The sequence below is a fragment of the Lissotriton helveticus genome, chromosome 3_1 (assembly GCF_964261635.1).
Source record: "Lissotriton helveticus chromosome 3_1, aLisHel1.1, whole genome shotgun sequence".
NCBI classification, from domain to species: domain Eukaryota; kingdom Metazoa; phylum Chordata; class Amphibia; order Caudata; family Salamandridae; genus Lissotriton; species Lissotriton helveticus.
Genome location: NC_136061.1, coordinates 758,642,379 through 758,658,037, shown reverse-complemented (window position 1 = coordinate 758,658,037; position 15,659 = coordinate 758,642,379). Strand labels below are relative to the sequence as shown.

At 42.3% G+C, this 15,659-nt stretch overlaps 1 protein-coding gene across 5 annotated transcripts in view; it reads right to left on the bottom strand.

Moving 5' to 3' along the window:
* SBF2 (SET binding factor 2) overlaps positions 1 to 15,659 on the bottom strand; it is a 2,295,537-nt gene that overhangs the window by 1,123,082 nt on the left and 1,156,796 nt on the right. For all 5 annotated transcript variants that reach the window (XM_078680952.1, XM_078680953.1, XM_078680956.1 and 2 more), the window contains one exon: positions 9,432 to 9,636. In XM_078680952.1, the coding sequence (XP_078537078.1) occupies positions 9,432 to 9,636 (205 nt within the window). The remainder of the gene's footprint in view (positions 1 to 9,431; positions 9,637 to 15,659) is intronic.

The window sequence follows — 15,659 nt, the reverse complement described above, 5'->3', positions numbered from 1 at the left end:
CCATCAGTTTTGATAAACAAGACTACTGAAAACATTTGGAACTATTTTTTCCCCTGAAAACGAAATTATTTTTTCCACTTCCAAAATATTTACTTTTTTTTGGCACACAGTAATCTGCTTAAAGTAGAACTATTCTTAGAGAACAGAGCTTCTATTTCTAGAGATACTAGAGACAATAGTTTAGCTCAGCCTCTAGCACATGTACAGTATTGTATAAATATGTGATGAAATGGTCTCGACCTTCTTTTCTGTATTCAGAGCCATTTCATGTGTAATTTTCGCAATTCATTCAGCTGATACACATATGCATTTTTTAAACTGAATGATATCACTGCTTAAAAAACGTACAGTACCAATACTCATTTTCGTGTATACACCATACACCATTTCAAATGCAATTTATGTATTTTGGGGTGGGTTGGAAAACACATGCATCGTTATATGTTTAGTATTGCTTAGTATTTTAGTAATGATTGACATAATATGTGGAGTGGGTGTTGTGTTTCTATCTAGGACCCTAATTCGATATTCCCGATTTATGCCCATAGGAATCATGCCCATATCTAGTCATAGCCCATGCAGTCCAAATACGGCAAGGCTACTCCCATAGACTCCTAGAAAGCACAACGTGTTCTTTAAACAAACCAAGCCTCCAGCAGCCCGGGAATTCCCCCTGCTTTTGTTTTGATTTGCACAAGAACTCCTGGAGTCCAGAAAGAACTGTTAGTTCTTGGTGACGTCTTATGTCCAACCTTACGTCAAACCCGGCACCTTTCAGGTATAAATATACCAACGTTGCCTTAAGCAAACACACGGTGGTTTGGAGCAGAGCGGCTATCTACTTGCCCGACGCCCAGCTGATGCGAGAGCCGAAGGAAGCCGACCCTCCCTTGACACACAGAGAGACGATGTCTTTTCTCTTGCTGAGAAATCCAGCTCCAGTGTTTCCAGTCACCCTTGCGGGTTGCTGGGAGATAGAGTCCTGAGAGAGAGATACAAGACCTCCTACATTCTAGAACCAAGGTACGGAGCTGATTAAACACTTAAGAGATTTCTTGATTCAGATTCTTGGCAAAAACCAACTTAACTTAAACTGCAACTTACTTACTCCTTCCCACGTATTAGGCTTAGGTCAGGTACACCGGGGTAGGCGTATATTAGAAGCACCAGTTGAGTACGTTCAAGTTCAGGAATTTATATAGCGCACTACTCACCCAGAGGGTCTCAAGGCGCTTGGGGATGGGGTTCATTATTTATCGAATAGCCAGGTTTTAAGTTCTTTTCTGAAGGAGATGTGGTTCTGTGTAAGGCGGAGGTGGGTGGGGAATGAGTTCCAGGTCTTGGCCGCCAAGTAGGAGAAGGACCTGCCTCCCATGGTCGATCTTTGGATGCGCGGAATTGCGGCGAGGCCTTGATCGGAGGATCTTAATTGGCGGGTGGGTGTGTAGAAGGATAGTCGAGTGTTGAGGTATTCGGGCGCTAGCTTGTAGAGGGCCTTGTGTGCGTGGGTGAGGAGACGGAATGTTATTCTCTTGTTGACGGGGAGCCAGTGGAGGTCTTTCAGGTGGCCGGTAATGTGAGTTTGGCGAGGGATGTCTAAAATGAGTCTCGCTTATGCGTTTTTTCAGTAATTTGTCTGTAATTCCGGCATATAGGGTGTTTCCGTAGTCCAGTCGACTCGTGCGTGGGTGACAGTTTTTCTTGTCTCGGAGGGGATCCAACGGAAGATTTTTTTGACCATACGAAGTACATTCAAGCAGGAGGATGAGACGGCGTTGACTTGTCTGGTCATCGAGAGTGAGGAGTCTAGGATGAAGCCAAGGTTACGTGCGTGGTCTGTGGGTATGGGTGCTGAGCCTAGAGCCGAAGGCCACCATGAGTCGTCCCAGGCAGAGGGGGATGATCCTAGGATGAGCACCTCCGTTTTGTCTGAGTTAAGTTTTGACTTCGGTAGCCTCTGATTTGAATGGGGGAAGTCATACTCTCTGGGTTCTTCCGGCGAGGAAGGAGACGATCCAGTCCAATGCTTTTTCTTGTATTCTGATATTGTTGAGGCGTTGTATGAGGGTGCTGTGACAGACTGTGTCGAAGGCGGCAGAGAGGTCGAGTAGAATGAGGGCCACTGTTTCTCCGTTGTCCAGTAGTGTTCGGATGTCGTCTGTGGCTGCGATGAGGGCGGTTTCGGTGCTATGTATGGCTCGAAAGCCGTTCTGTGAGGGATCGAGGGAGTTGTTGGCTTCGAGGAAGGCGGCGAGTTGGCTATTGACGGCTTTCTCGATGACTTTTGCCGGGAAAGGGAGGAGGGATATTGGGCGGTAGTTTTTGAGTTCAGAGGGGTCTGCTGTGGGTTTCTTCAGGAGGGCGCTGACTTCGGCATGTTTCCAGCTTTCTGGGAAGGTAGCAGAGTTGAAGGAGCAGTTGATAACATCACGGAGGTGGGGTGCGATGATGGAGTCTGCTTTGTTGAAGATGTAGTGGGGACATGGGTCGGTTGGCGAGCCAGAGTGGATGGAATTCATAAGGCGGATGGTGTCTTCGGTGGTGATTGGGTTCCAGGCGTTGAGATTGTTGGAGGGCGGTATAGGTTCTGAGGGGGGTGGGTAGGATTGTTCGTTGGTGTTGTTTTCGAAGCTGTTATGTATGTCGGCAATTTTGTTGTAGAAGAAGGAGGATAATGAATTGCAGAGGTCTTGGGAGGGGGTGATGTCGTTTGAGGCTGCGGTGAGGTTGGTAAATTCTTTGACGATATTGAATAGTTCCTTGCTGTTATGGGCATTGTTGTCTAGTCGATTGTTTAGTCGATTCTTGAAAGCTGATTTCTTGGTGGATCGAATCAGCTGGTGGTGTTTGCGGGTGGCTGCCTTGAAGGTGGTCATGTTGTCGGTGTTTGGGTTTTTTCTCCATGTTTTCTCGAGAGTACGGCAACGTTTCTTGGATTTTTTAAGGTCATCGTTGAACCAGGGGGCCTTTTTGCTGTCTTGTTTGGTGTGATGGTTTTTCAAGGGTGCTAGTTCGTCAGCGCTGTGAGTGATCCATTGTTTGAATTTGATGGCAGCTTGGTTAGGGTCAGATGAGAGGGCGGGTGGGTTTTGGTTGAGCGATGTGAGGAGTTGGTCGGTGGTGATTTTGTTCCATTTTCTTCGGGGAATAGGTTGTGGGGGGTTGTGGGTCGAGGTGGTTTTGTAGCTGAAGTGAACACAACTGTGGTCCGTCCAATGGAGAGCTGTGGTGCGATTGAAGGAGATGTGTTTGCTGGAAGTGAAGATTAGGTCGAGCGTATGTCCGGCTATGTGGGTGGGGGAGTCAACAAGTTGTTTGAGTCCGAGATTGGCTAGGTTATCCAGTAGGGTGGTGGTGTTGCTGTCGTTATTCTTTTCCATGTGAAAGTTGAGGTCTCCTAGTAGGATGTAGTTCTCGGAGGCGAGGGCATGTGGACTGATGAAGTCAGTGATCTCCTCGCTGAATTGTTTACGTGTTCCTGGAGGCCTGTAGATGAGGGTGCCTCTGAGTGTGGTTCTGGGGTCAGTGTGGACCTGGAAGTGGAGGTGTTCGGCGGTGGAAAGGTTGGCGTCGGAGCTGGTTGTGATTTTGACGGTGTTTTTATGGACGATGGCGATGCCTCCTCCTGTTTGGACCGGGCGGTCTTTACGGATGAACTTGTAATTGTCCGGGATGGCTATGGCAATGTCGGGTGTTGATGATGCATTCATCCATGTTTCAGTGAGGAAGGCGACGTCCGGTGATGTCGTGTCGAGTAGATCCCAGAGTTCGGTGGCGTGTCTGTGGACCGAGCGGGTGTTCAGCAGGATGCACTTCAGGCAGTTAGGGTCGGACCTGTCTTTGGCGTTAGTGGTAGTGGTAAGGGTCTTGACGCTGGTGAATTTGCATGAGTGGCATGCGAAGGGCCCATGAATACGCCCTGGGGCAGCTTCGAAGCATTGGGGAGTACGTCCGGGGTTAAGGGCTAAGAGGGTGGTAGCATCATACCTGATGTGGCCAGAGTGCGGTTTGCGGGGGCCAGGGGGTCTGGCGCTGGGCGCGGTCCAGGCGCGGACGGGCGTAGACGGGCTTACCTTTGGCGCACCTTCGGGGCGACCGCTGCGCGTGAACGCTGCGCGAAGGTCCATTGACGTTAGTCAATGTTTTTATGTATGTATATATTTTATCCATTTTAAAGTATCATATGGCTAAGAAACCATATCAATGCTTTTACAGTATTATTTCATAATACTCCTTTTACTGTACGCACTTTACTTCATGATAAGTATTGCAATTGTGGCAACTCACTTCTCTTGCATGAGAAAGAAGACTGCTCAATAAATAACACCTTTTATTGAAAACGCCCGTCTCTCTATTTCTCTGCACTCTGTTGAAACTAAGTATGCACGATTGACTGAGTTAAATAGTTTTCTATTGTTTTCACACGACTCTAGAGATACACTCTTTATTCTGAGGGAGCAAAGTTGTCATGTTTATGCAGTTGTCAGAAGCTAATCCCTTCTTGTCTAAATCAGGAGAGTTAACTCTTTTCTGAACATTCGAGAAAGTTTCTAGTGACCTCTGAGCTAGCTGGCAAAACTAATTAAGTCTAATATAGTCAGTAGAGACCTAGTTGACCTCAGTCCTACGTCTACACTGCTGTTTATATTATTCCAATGCGCAGAGCCTATTGGGAATATAGGAACTACACTACAAAACAGTTGAAAGGGAGCTATAAGAGCGCCACAATGACATATAAAATGGAGAATTCTCAGAGAAAATGGGTTACCAGTTTCGAAATGCAAAAAAGACGAGGAACTTTGTAAATGCCTTGAACAGCAGTTCTGCGAAACTAACAGGCCCAGAAGGCTGGATCGTACCTAGCAGCCTGTTGGCAACCAGGACTCTGATTTCAGCAATTGTTATTTCTGTCAATTTAATCACCAATTTGGCAGTTTCTCCTTTCTGATAACAGGGGTGAGCAGATTTATTAACAGACAGGCTGAGCGTTCTTATGCTGGGTACAGGCTGGTCTACTGTTCAAGGCATTTACATATTTCTAGAACTTTTCCTAACCCCTCCCCTTGTTCATTTAGAAAACTGTAACCCGCTGCCTTTCAAAATAGTCTTTTTGCTCTCCACATAACACTATTACAGACAGTCGAGTATGTACCAGTTTACAGGGTCCACTAGTTTTGTCAATTATTCCAGTGACTCGTAAATCAGGGCACACCACAATCCTGGAGAGGCTGTATCAGTAGCGGCTGGTGACATTTGAAGGAGGGAGGCGTAAAATATTCCAATGCATTGTGTATGCACCACACCATAGGACCACCTATTCAGATTAGACAGCAGTTATTGTATTGTAATAGGGACCTGGTCCTGAAGAAAGCCAGAGACATGTTCTGGGGATTTCATATTTACTGAAACATGATGACCTAATGGCTCAAGGGCTAATTACTACCCTGTGTATCACTTGCTCTTAACTTTTCCTTATTATTGAGGTTTGAGTAAAACAATATTGAGTACCACTAGTTGGTTTTATGTCAGTTTATGTCATTTTTTTTTGTTTAAAATACACATTATTCTCTCCATATTGTCTCCACACTTTCACATGCAGATTATCCATCAAACTTGAATTAATTTCTTTCTAAAAGTACACAGTGTGTCTGTGAGGCTATCGACTCCCTTGGAGAATGCTATTCATTCCAGACCAAAAATGCCCATCGTTGTTATTAAGAGGATCTTTTTAACCTAAAAATACTATTCTTTCTCTTCTCTCTGTTCATGCATTCTTAGCATCATTCGCTATTTCTCTGCGAGACCACCACATTTCTCCAAAGTGTCATACACTGAATTACACAAAGGCTTAAAGGAGAAATGGAGGAGGGAAGGGGGTATTAATATATGGAACACGATTGTGCCAAAGAAACAAGAGCAGCAAATAATATTTGTGGTCGAGCATGCAAGGCTTCAAACAAGTTCCCATAGTGATTAACAATCAACTAAAACCTCCCAAAATTCAGAACAGCAATAAGACTCGGATGCCCTCAAATCTGACCAACTGGTTTGTAAAACCTGCCTGTGAATGTATCCCTCAAACTCCCTTTGCATGAGTGGGTGTACTTTTTAAGTGTAAAATAGTCCCTCATACATTGAGATGAACGCACTCCATGGGAGGTGGAACAATACACCAAACAACTAATAGTACAAGGTAATCCTGCCATACTCGCGTGCATAGAACCCACCTTATGTATGCTTTATCAAATTAGTAACAATAGATGTATAAGTCAGTTGTGCTCTCATGCCAGATCAATTAAGAGGGGCCAGTGAATATGACACCAAAAGTTAGCAGCATTGGTAAAACAATCAAATTGAATGCAAAAGAGACTAAAAAAAAAATGAAGAAAGAATACGATATTGGCGCGCCTGTGAACGGTGGACAGTAGTAAAGGGGCAGTGCTAAATAAGGGAATTGTTGGGAGTTTCTTCAAAGGGAAAAAGCTATGCCAGGCACTGGCAGAAAATGCCCCCACCTTCTCCCAATGCCCGCACTTCTGCCCGGTCCCTCCACCAAAGCATCTACCGGTGGTCGGAGAGTTGCGTTACACATGCCTTCCTGGGGGGAGGAAGGAGTGAGCAGATATTGGCGGCACATGGCGGTGCGGACACGGGGCACATTGCTCCCCTGCTGATATGTCAGTTCCTCATTTGTTCTGGGACTACTATAATGCCTCCGATCAAGGGCACAAGCCTTAACAATAGAAGTGGGGGGACTAACCGGGTTAGGCAGTATGCAAGTGAAATCATGACGCGTGCCATCACAGCCTATGATGTCACGACGTGTGACATTGCACGTGACATCACAGGAAGTGACCTCACAAGAAGTGACATCAGATATTAGGACCTCACACATATATTTATCAGGTGTATCAGTAATACATTTAAGCGCATTATGGGATTTAACAAATGTTATTTGGGGTTGTGTCAAAAAAGTAGCGCAATTCCAACGCAAAATCTGGGCCTCAACTAATACATTTATTTTTTTAAACCCTGCCACAAAGAAATTGGCAACAAGGAGAAGCATGATAGTAGATCTGTTATGCTTAATTGGTTGCAAAGTCTACATTTTAAAAATATTCGATTGGGTTAAGGCATCTGGTGTGAAGGTGCCCAGTAAATCTCAGGGAATATAAATAATGGTGAGATAACTGGAATTTAACGCATTTGTCTCATGTAACTCATCTTGTACATTGATTTACTCATGTACATGATTTATTCTCAAAGTATAATGTGAATGTTAAGTAAAGAGCTCTGACACCCTACACTGGGTTGCATAGCGCTATCAAAGAAATAAAAAGAGTGCTATTGAAATTGTTATTTGTGTAAATCCTGGGACAGACAAACCCATCTGACATTCTTACAGTGCATGCATCTATTATATACAGTGACTGAACAAAGGCAAAAAGCTGCTTCTCTTAAGTACCTCTGAAGAGATATGCTGTGTTTGTTTCCCCTCCGTGGCATTTACATTTAAGTTGAGGTTCCAGGACGCCTCTAGTCAGGATATTCAAACAAAAGGAGGCCTGATGGCCCCTTTACTTCGGCCCAGCTGGAGGTATAAAAAAGCTCCCTCGCTGCCTGCACCTTGCTGCTGGGAATTGAAAGCAAACAAGGTGCAGGCGCTGTTGAACGTGTCCAAGTTTCTGAAAATTACACCGGGACACATTCAGCATATTTCTGTGGTGTCCAACTTCTTGGCAGGGGCGACGGCGTCCAACCTGGGAACAAGGTGGGGGGATGCCATGTACCTGCGTGTACCCCCGACTTGTGCCCTGCCTCCATCTTACACCTGTTAGAGATACCCCTCTCCCACCCGGGCACGCTTACATATCTTGCCGCTAAAGCTATGCAAAATGCTAGGGGTCTCCCAGCAGTCCCAATCTTCCTCCACCATGACCAGACTTCAGTGTGCGGCTCGGCATTCTGTACCACCCTCGCTATGCCTGGCTTGAGCCAATCAAGGCGCAGCAGAGCAACGCAATGTTCGGCTGGGTCAGGCACTGCGGACACTCCTTAGGAGACTTGAGGTCTGTGGCAGCAATCTACAAGCTCCTACACTGTGCACTGGTAGGCGAGGGTTTAAGGGCACATGTCGGGCTGGACAGAGCAAGGCACCCATCCAACTCGACATGCACACTTCACCTCAAGGAGCCTTTCAATCCTCAAGTTCCCAGTCACGTCTCCCCTTTCGTTCGTCTGCTGCAGAGCCATTCCACACATGTGCGCCTAAAAATAAAGAATAAAACAAATAGAATGTATATATCGAAAAATTAAACTGGGGGCACGGGCACCAATACAAACAGGGAGGCGACACCCCGAGGACCCAACGAAGAAACTGCTGCTGGACTGTATTGCCCACCCCTTGTTCAAAAAGGCAATTCTAGACTCCCAATGACTGCCTCATTGCACTTGTGGCCCTTTAGGCAAAGACATCTCTACCTCACTGCTCTGTTGAACCACGGTTGCGTTCTGCACGAGTATGCAGAACTTGATAAACAGCTTCCCTTTGGCTGATTTAATAACTACAACGTGACATTTAATGGTTTAGACAGAAAATCTGTCCTAATCAGTTTACCTATTATTAATATTCCACAGGGGAGCTTTAATCACCCATGCCTTACAAAAGAGCAATAGTGCCTTCATTGTAACTTTTTTTTAAAAAATGCATGGGTGTATAGTTAAGCAAGATATATTTTAACAAATTATGTGTTTGTGCTTCAGGAGGGTTGTTCCTAAAAATAATACCGAGTCGAGCCAAGCACTAACAGCGGATCACTATTGAGCAGAATGAACTGGTTACTGGGAAACGCTTAACAGTCATTAAGGTTTGGCCTACATAAAGGTTTTACAAAAAAATGATGTTGGAATTTAATCAGAAGTGAATGCCAAAAGAAAACACAAAACACCATGCTATGGTAATGCCAAATTACCAAATTGTATAACTTATAACTATTTTTTATAAAACTTGTTCTGTAATGTGAGGAACTGTGAAAAATCTGTCTTTTCTATAACAGTATAAACAGGACAGACTATGCACCTTTGTTTACGAGGTGCAAACCAGAGACGTTCATACAAACTACTGGAATGGAGTACTGTTGGTACTGTTTATTGTCCACCAAGATAAAGTCAAAAGTATTCTGTTTATAGAGGACCTAATTAAAAAACCGGGGATTGTAGTAGCTGTTTGAGGGATTCCTTACATGGGAAATGTACTGCGTTTGGCTTATGTAACAATGAAATCCACCAATATAGACATAGCAATCTCCTTTTCAAAACAGATCTTAATATATTATTTGCATGTACTTTAAAAAATTGTATTCGCCATTAACAATCATTTATTAAATATGCAGTTGCAATTTTGAAAAAACTAAAATAAGCCTCATACTTACCAACAGGTGGACCAGCCGGAACAACGCATTTTTTTTCTACACGTGCAGATGGAGCTACGTTTTGATTTTTTGAGAGCCCTTCTTGAACTAGATCCTGAACTCTGCTTTCATTAATCCTGGGAAATGGAAGAACGTGAACTCGCAAGTGGGATCCTTCTGTGGGCCTTGGGACCTTCTGAAATGCCATGTGAGGATTTGGATTCTCCTGCAAAAAACATACATGGTGCCATACTCAATTAATACAAACCACAATACAATACGAAACAGCAGCATGTCACCACTAACAGACAGTATCAACCTAATTTACCCACAAATAAAGATTAGCTATCACTCATTCGAGCTACAAGATACTTTATTTTTTAGAACATTTAAGATTACCAAATGGCAGAACTGATTCACCGCATTGAGAAATAGGCATCCCCATCTTGAAGAAACAGATCAACCTCTATGCGTGCAGAGCCATGTTTGATCAACTCATGGATAGCAAATGTACAGCTTGTGAAGCAGCCTTTGTTTGCAATCAATAGGGCAGGAGTAAAGTACCTTTACCAAAGCTTCACTTGATTTGGCAGGTAAGTTTTCTAAACTAAGGACTGTAGTTTTACAGGTGATCAATCAAACAAACAATGTAGCACGGAGTAGTTCTACCTCTGATAATGACTTGGTTAATGACATGGTGTATTTGCATTTTCTAGTTTTTTAAAACTATTAATGCATCAGAAAGCAAAGTGCACGCTGAAACTATGAATGGTAAAGTGTAAGAAAAATAACTGTTGCTGCTTAATTTATCAATAACTACCTCTACTATCAAAAATGGAGTGTAGGAAGCTGGCTCTATGAATACTATTTCAAAGTGAGGTATAATGTGCACAAGTGCCCAGAGGTATAGCAGAGGCTAAATTAGGCCAGGCTAACAGCTCTCTTTGTGGTAGTGTGGACGAGCAGTTAGGCTTATCCAGAGGGTGTGTTAAGCATTTAATGAAGTCACTCAATCAAGAACTGATTATGCACACTCAGAGACAGAATCCAGACCCATTAGTTAAGTATAAAAAAGGAATACCCATGTTTTATTTCATAACTAAGCAGGACTTGGCACAGGTACGTAAAATACACTCTTAAATGCAAGACTGTTCAAGGAAATGCAGTTGTGATTGAAGGTGCAATTGTTACAGGTTTGTTTATGCGTTGGAAACAGCTTAAATTACACATGATTACTTTCAGATTACTTTGTAGTTACTTTTGGATTACTTTGAGTACTGGGGTGGTATGCCTAGATACCACACCTTAGGATCTCACAATACAAGGTAAGTAAGACTTTTTATACATTTGTACTTTAGTTCCCTTTTCCCCATACAAACATCAGTTCAACAGAACATCTTGGGGCCCAAAATCTCTTAACAGGGGTTCCTATGGGAGAAACGTGTTAGCGGTTTCTCGGGTAAGTACACAACTTATGAGTGGAAATTTTGGGGTTTAGGACCTAGGTTCCCCTCGGTCTAAATGGGTACTCGAGTTGCACCACCAGCGGCACTGGGGCAGCCGGGTGCAGAGTGCAAGGGCCCAGGCAAGCTAAGGGGGATTTTGGTTCAGGACTGCTGATGAACAGGCCACTCGGTTGTGGGAGCAAAGCTCCTATGGTTTAGGTCAGCACTGCAGGAGCCAATGACCAATGCAGGAGCTGCACCTCCAGCGGCATTGGTGTGGCTGGGTGCAAAAAGGACGCCAGGGACCCTTGTTGTATGGCGTTTTAGATTCCGAATGAATTTTCCCGATTCATTCCCTTATATAGCTACAATTCGCGTTACCCTTACAGAGGCATAGAAATCAAGCCCTAATTTAGGTATAGCCCATGCTGCCCAAATACAGGCATGGCTACTTCCATCCGTTCATCTATGTCACAACGATTTCTTGGAAAACCAGACTCTTAAGCCGTTAGGGACTACCCCTTGCTTGAATATTGATTTCTCCAATAACTCAGTTATTTTACAATGAACATCTATTCCTTAGGTGTTCATTCATGACGTTCATATGCCCGACTTTACGTCAAACATGGCATTCCTAAACACCTTCAAGGTATAATAAACACAGACTGGATAGTGGACCAATTTGTTGCCACAGGCACCAACAACAGAAGTATTACCAATATATTAGCATGAAACACGCATTCCCGTGAGCAAACCTTTAACAGCGCTCTCTGTCCAAGAGCACCACCCTTTCCTCAGGGTCAAACACATTTTTAACTTGTATTAAAGTTGCACCACTTATGGGTTTATATATGTATCAAGCAAAATTACATCAAGTCCATAAATGCAATTCCTCCTTTATTGTTTTTTGTTCTTCTTTTTATTTGATGAATCACAGCCAACGCGTTTCGTTCTGAAAACAGAACTTCTGGAAAATTTGAACATATACAAAACAACATATAAAAAACAAATATAAATACAAACATCACAAGCCAAATTAAAACATCAACCATATGACAGATTTAAATGCATATAAGTGCATACAAAATCTATAAATGGTCCATAATAAAACATAAAACAATACATAAAAGGTATGTATAAATATATACATACATTCGACTAACACAACCATATTGAATATGTACAGGAACATAAAACAACAGGTGTTTTGTGTATATACACCTTCACTGATCATCAAATGTGAATAGCCCTAATGATAACTGTGTATCAGATTTAGGAAAAAGATCACACAACAAATAACTACTCTTACAGTTACAAAGTGTAAGCATATACACATAAACCAACCATATGATAAAATTCCAATGTCACAAATAATCACAACATATTCCAAAATTCCTAAATGAGCCAAAAAGAGAAGATCATTACCACTGAGGAAAAAAGAGAGAAAATATACATACCATATACTATCCACAGGTGCAGACACAATATTGAGAATAGATCTAATTCCTCTTCAAAATTTGAAAGAGGAGTGACGTACCTAGGCCTTCGCAATGGGTTGCAGGCATGGCACACAGAGATGTATGCCATATCAACTCTTCACTTTTATCTGCAACAAAATACGCATTCTTGAAATGGCAGTGTGTGGGTGCTAAGGTACAGGGCCTCTCAGGGCGGCACAATAGGTGCTGCAGCCCTTAGCCGCCTTCCCTGGTCACAGTGCCCTTGGTACCCATGACCCATTGTACCTTTTACAAGGGGCTTACCTGTGGCCAGAGATGTGCCAATTGTAGGTACAAAGGTACAGTCTGGGGAATGAACACAGGCCCAGGGCACATCAAATTAGGTTGCATCAGATGTCAGGCAAAAAGTGGGGGTAACCATGCAAAAGGAGGGACTTTCAAAATGGAACACTTTAATGTCAGAAGGGGAATGGTCACAAATATATTTTCAATGTGGAGTTCCGAAGTTCTGTGATTACCTGTGTAATTTTGCTCTATGTAATACTTCAAATCTATGGACTTGTTACCCCCAACCACCTTTTTCCCCCAAAAGGTAGAAAATTCATTCTGAAAAGTTACCCAATGCAACACTGTCAAATATTTAATCTAAAACACTAGCACTTTGAGGTCAGTATCTCACATTCCAGTTTCAACAGCTACTACCTCAAATTTAATGCAATGTGTTTTATTTTCCATAATGTGAGAACTATCTTTAGTGAGCATTCAGGCAGCACTGGAAAGATATGTGAGGTTGGACATGATCCCAGCCACTCACACACCTCCTCCACCAAGATTCTCATAAAGGCAGAATCCCAATTTCGCTTCTCCACCATCTAAACATACACTACTGCTTAATCTAGATATTTGAAAACCTACTGCCGGATTACTTGATTAAATTATACCAGGAAACATGTCTACAATGTTGTTTCTCTACTGTAGTGTTCTCAAGTTCCACTGTCTACTAATGAATACATTAGTACTGGAATACCTTGCTTGAAAACAAGTTAACATTTTGAAATCGTTTAGCTTAATGCCCCAATGTCCCTTTGCAAATTAACTTTTCGAGAGTTGATAGTCTTTCCAATGACTCAGTCTAGCTATTTTAGGAATATTTTCTCTACCACAAGCCCATCACATCAAAAAATCACTTGGTATAGGTTCTAAATGAATGGGTCATATCTATCTGACATACTCTGAGAAACACAAACAGAGAAAAATATATATGATAGTTAGGTTTCAGATTTTCCTCTCTGTATAGCCACATCTTACAATCAGACAATTTGTGTTAAAGAAGAGATGATGGAGTAGATATCCTTATTTTTCATGATAAAGTATTTGTAGCATTTTCAGCGTATTGTCTTTCGTTTTGGTAACATGTCTAGAATCAGTGTGTGAAATGCGTAAAGTCCCTGACTGCTAGCCTAATCTACAGGGATCCCAATCCCTTGCCACTGAGTTAACACACACCGTCCATATCATAACTTTGTACAGGACTTTTAAATGATTCCTATGTACCCACATATTACTGAACACCTCTGGTTGTACATGCTCAATTGCTCCCATAGAAAAATTTATTTTCAGTTGGTTTCAGAATGCCCTAGGAGGTTACTTATTATCTCAATGCTCAAACTGAATATGGGTTGTCAAACCAAGCTAAGAATGCCCAGCTACTCATAGTTACAGCCTGTGGGTGTTTCATTTTAAGATTGTTTATACATTTTCTATTGTTCTCTGAACACTGTCGTACTGCAAAAAAAATTAAACAGGACATGCTTTCTCTGAGCTTTGGCAACACAAAACTTCTTAGCGGAAAGGCTATCTATTGACTTCTTCAACTACCGAAAACACATATTTGATGCACCTCTAGATATTGTTACTTGGATTCAAAATTGCCATCAGTTGTTAAAAAAATATAACAAAACTTTCAGCCGAAATATCTTTATCCAAGTAAAATGGTACCTAAGCTGATATCTTTAACTGGGCTTCATCTGTTTCAGAATGTATCTAACTTATAGCCCTTATTGACTCGATCCAAACCAAAATTATGCACTATCGAAACAATGCCATTCACTGGTATCTGTTATAAAACAAATGTAATCCAACTAAATTGGTAAATCTTCTGGTTAACCCAAACACCTGTGGTCTGGAAGATCAGATTCTGGAAAATGCCTTCTCCAGTTTCATCAGTGTTAACAGCTGCTGCAATTTCGGTTCATCCATTGAGCCAATGCAGAGACATAGATAATTGTTAAAGCTGAGACTGTCATTATGTCTGTTTGCACTTACACCGGGTAACAAGCTTTGCAGCCCGACCTCGCTTGAGGGAAAACGTAGTGCAAAAATATATCTATTTAAAGTCACAATGTACAGTTCAGAGACATCCCCTTGATTTGGCTTGAGCCTGATCCCCAATCGTGAGGACTGAATTATAAGAAATAAAATATGGACTTTGAAGCCGATTAAAATGTGTGTCCCACAACTTTTGATTGTTCCTGTATTCCAACCTTCCGGATAAGAATGCAGTTCCATTCAGATCTAGGTAACTTGCCTGTGGAACAGAAGAAGTCAAGCTCAAGATGTGACTTTTCTCCCAGCTGTGACTGGAGCTCAGTTGTTAATACCCAGCCTGTATTCTACTGCACCAGGAGACAATTTTGGTGGTGATGGGGTTCTTTACAAAAATCATCTCTTATTTGCAGCCCAACTGTATACTGTACAGAAGTTCCAGATTATCACATCATCTGTACCCAAAATGATCCTTCAAACTATGCAACCTGCTTTAGAGCAATAGTTAATGGCTTTTGACTCAACAGGAGTTTTAGAGCAGGTGGAGCTGCTGCCTCTTTTTCATTATTCAATCTCTTTTGCTTAGCCAGATGCATGGAAAGTTTGTAAAAAAATTCTCTTTCAAAGGTTCACGCATTTTCTCTTCTCCCACCCTGACTGTTTATAATACTGTTGCATTCCAATGAATTGACAAGCATGTAGACATTTTTTCAATTACATAAACAGAAGAGTGCAATTAAAATTGAGCTTCTCAAATGCATGCCAAACTATCAATGTAGTAAGACTGATGCTGCAAAATAATTTATTTACATTTCTATGCTAAAAGTTAATTCAATAGGGCCTTGGGAAGGAACTGTTTCATTCTCCCCTTTCTTGTTCCATATCACCAGGTTCTTTAATCGTTTAGTGTCCAAATCTGTTTACTTACACCTATGTTTGTGGTACTATTTACCCCGGCCCCCAAGACTTCCAAGTCTGATCAGGCAGCAGAAAGGAATTTGTTGTTACTATAGCATCAA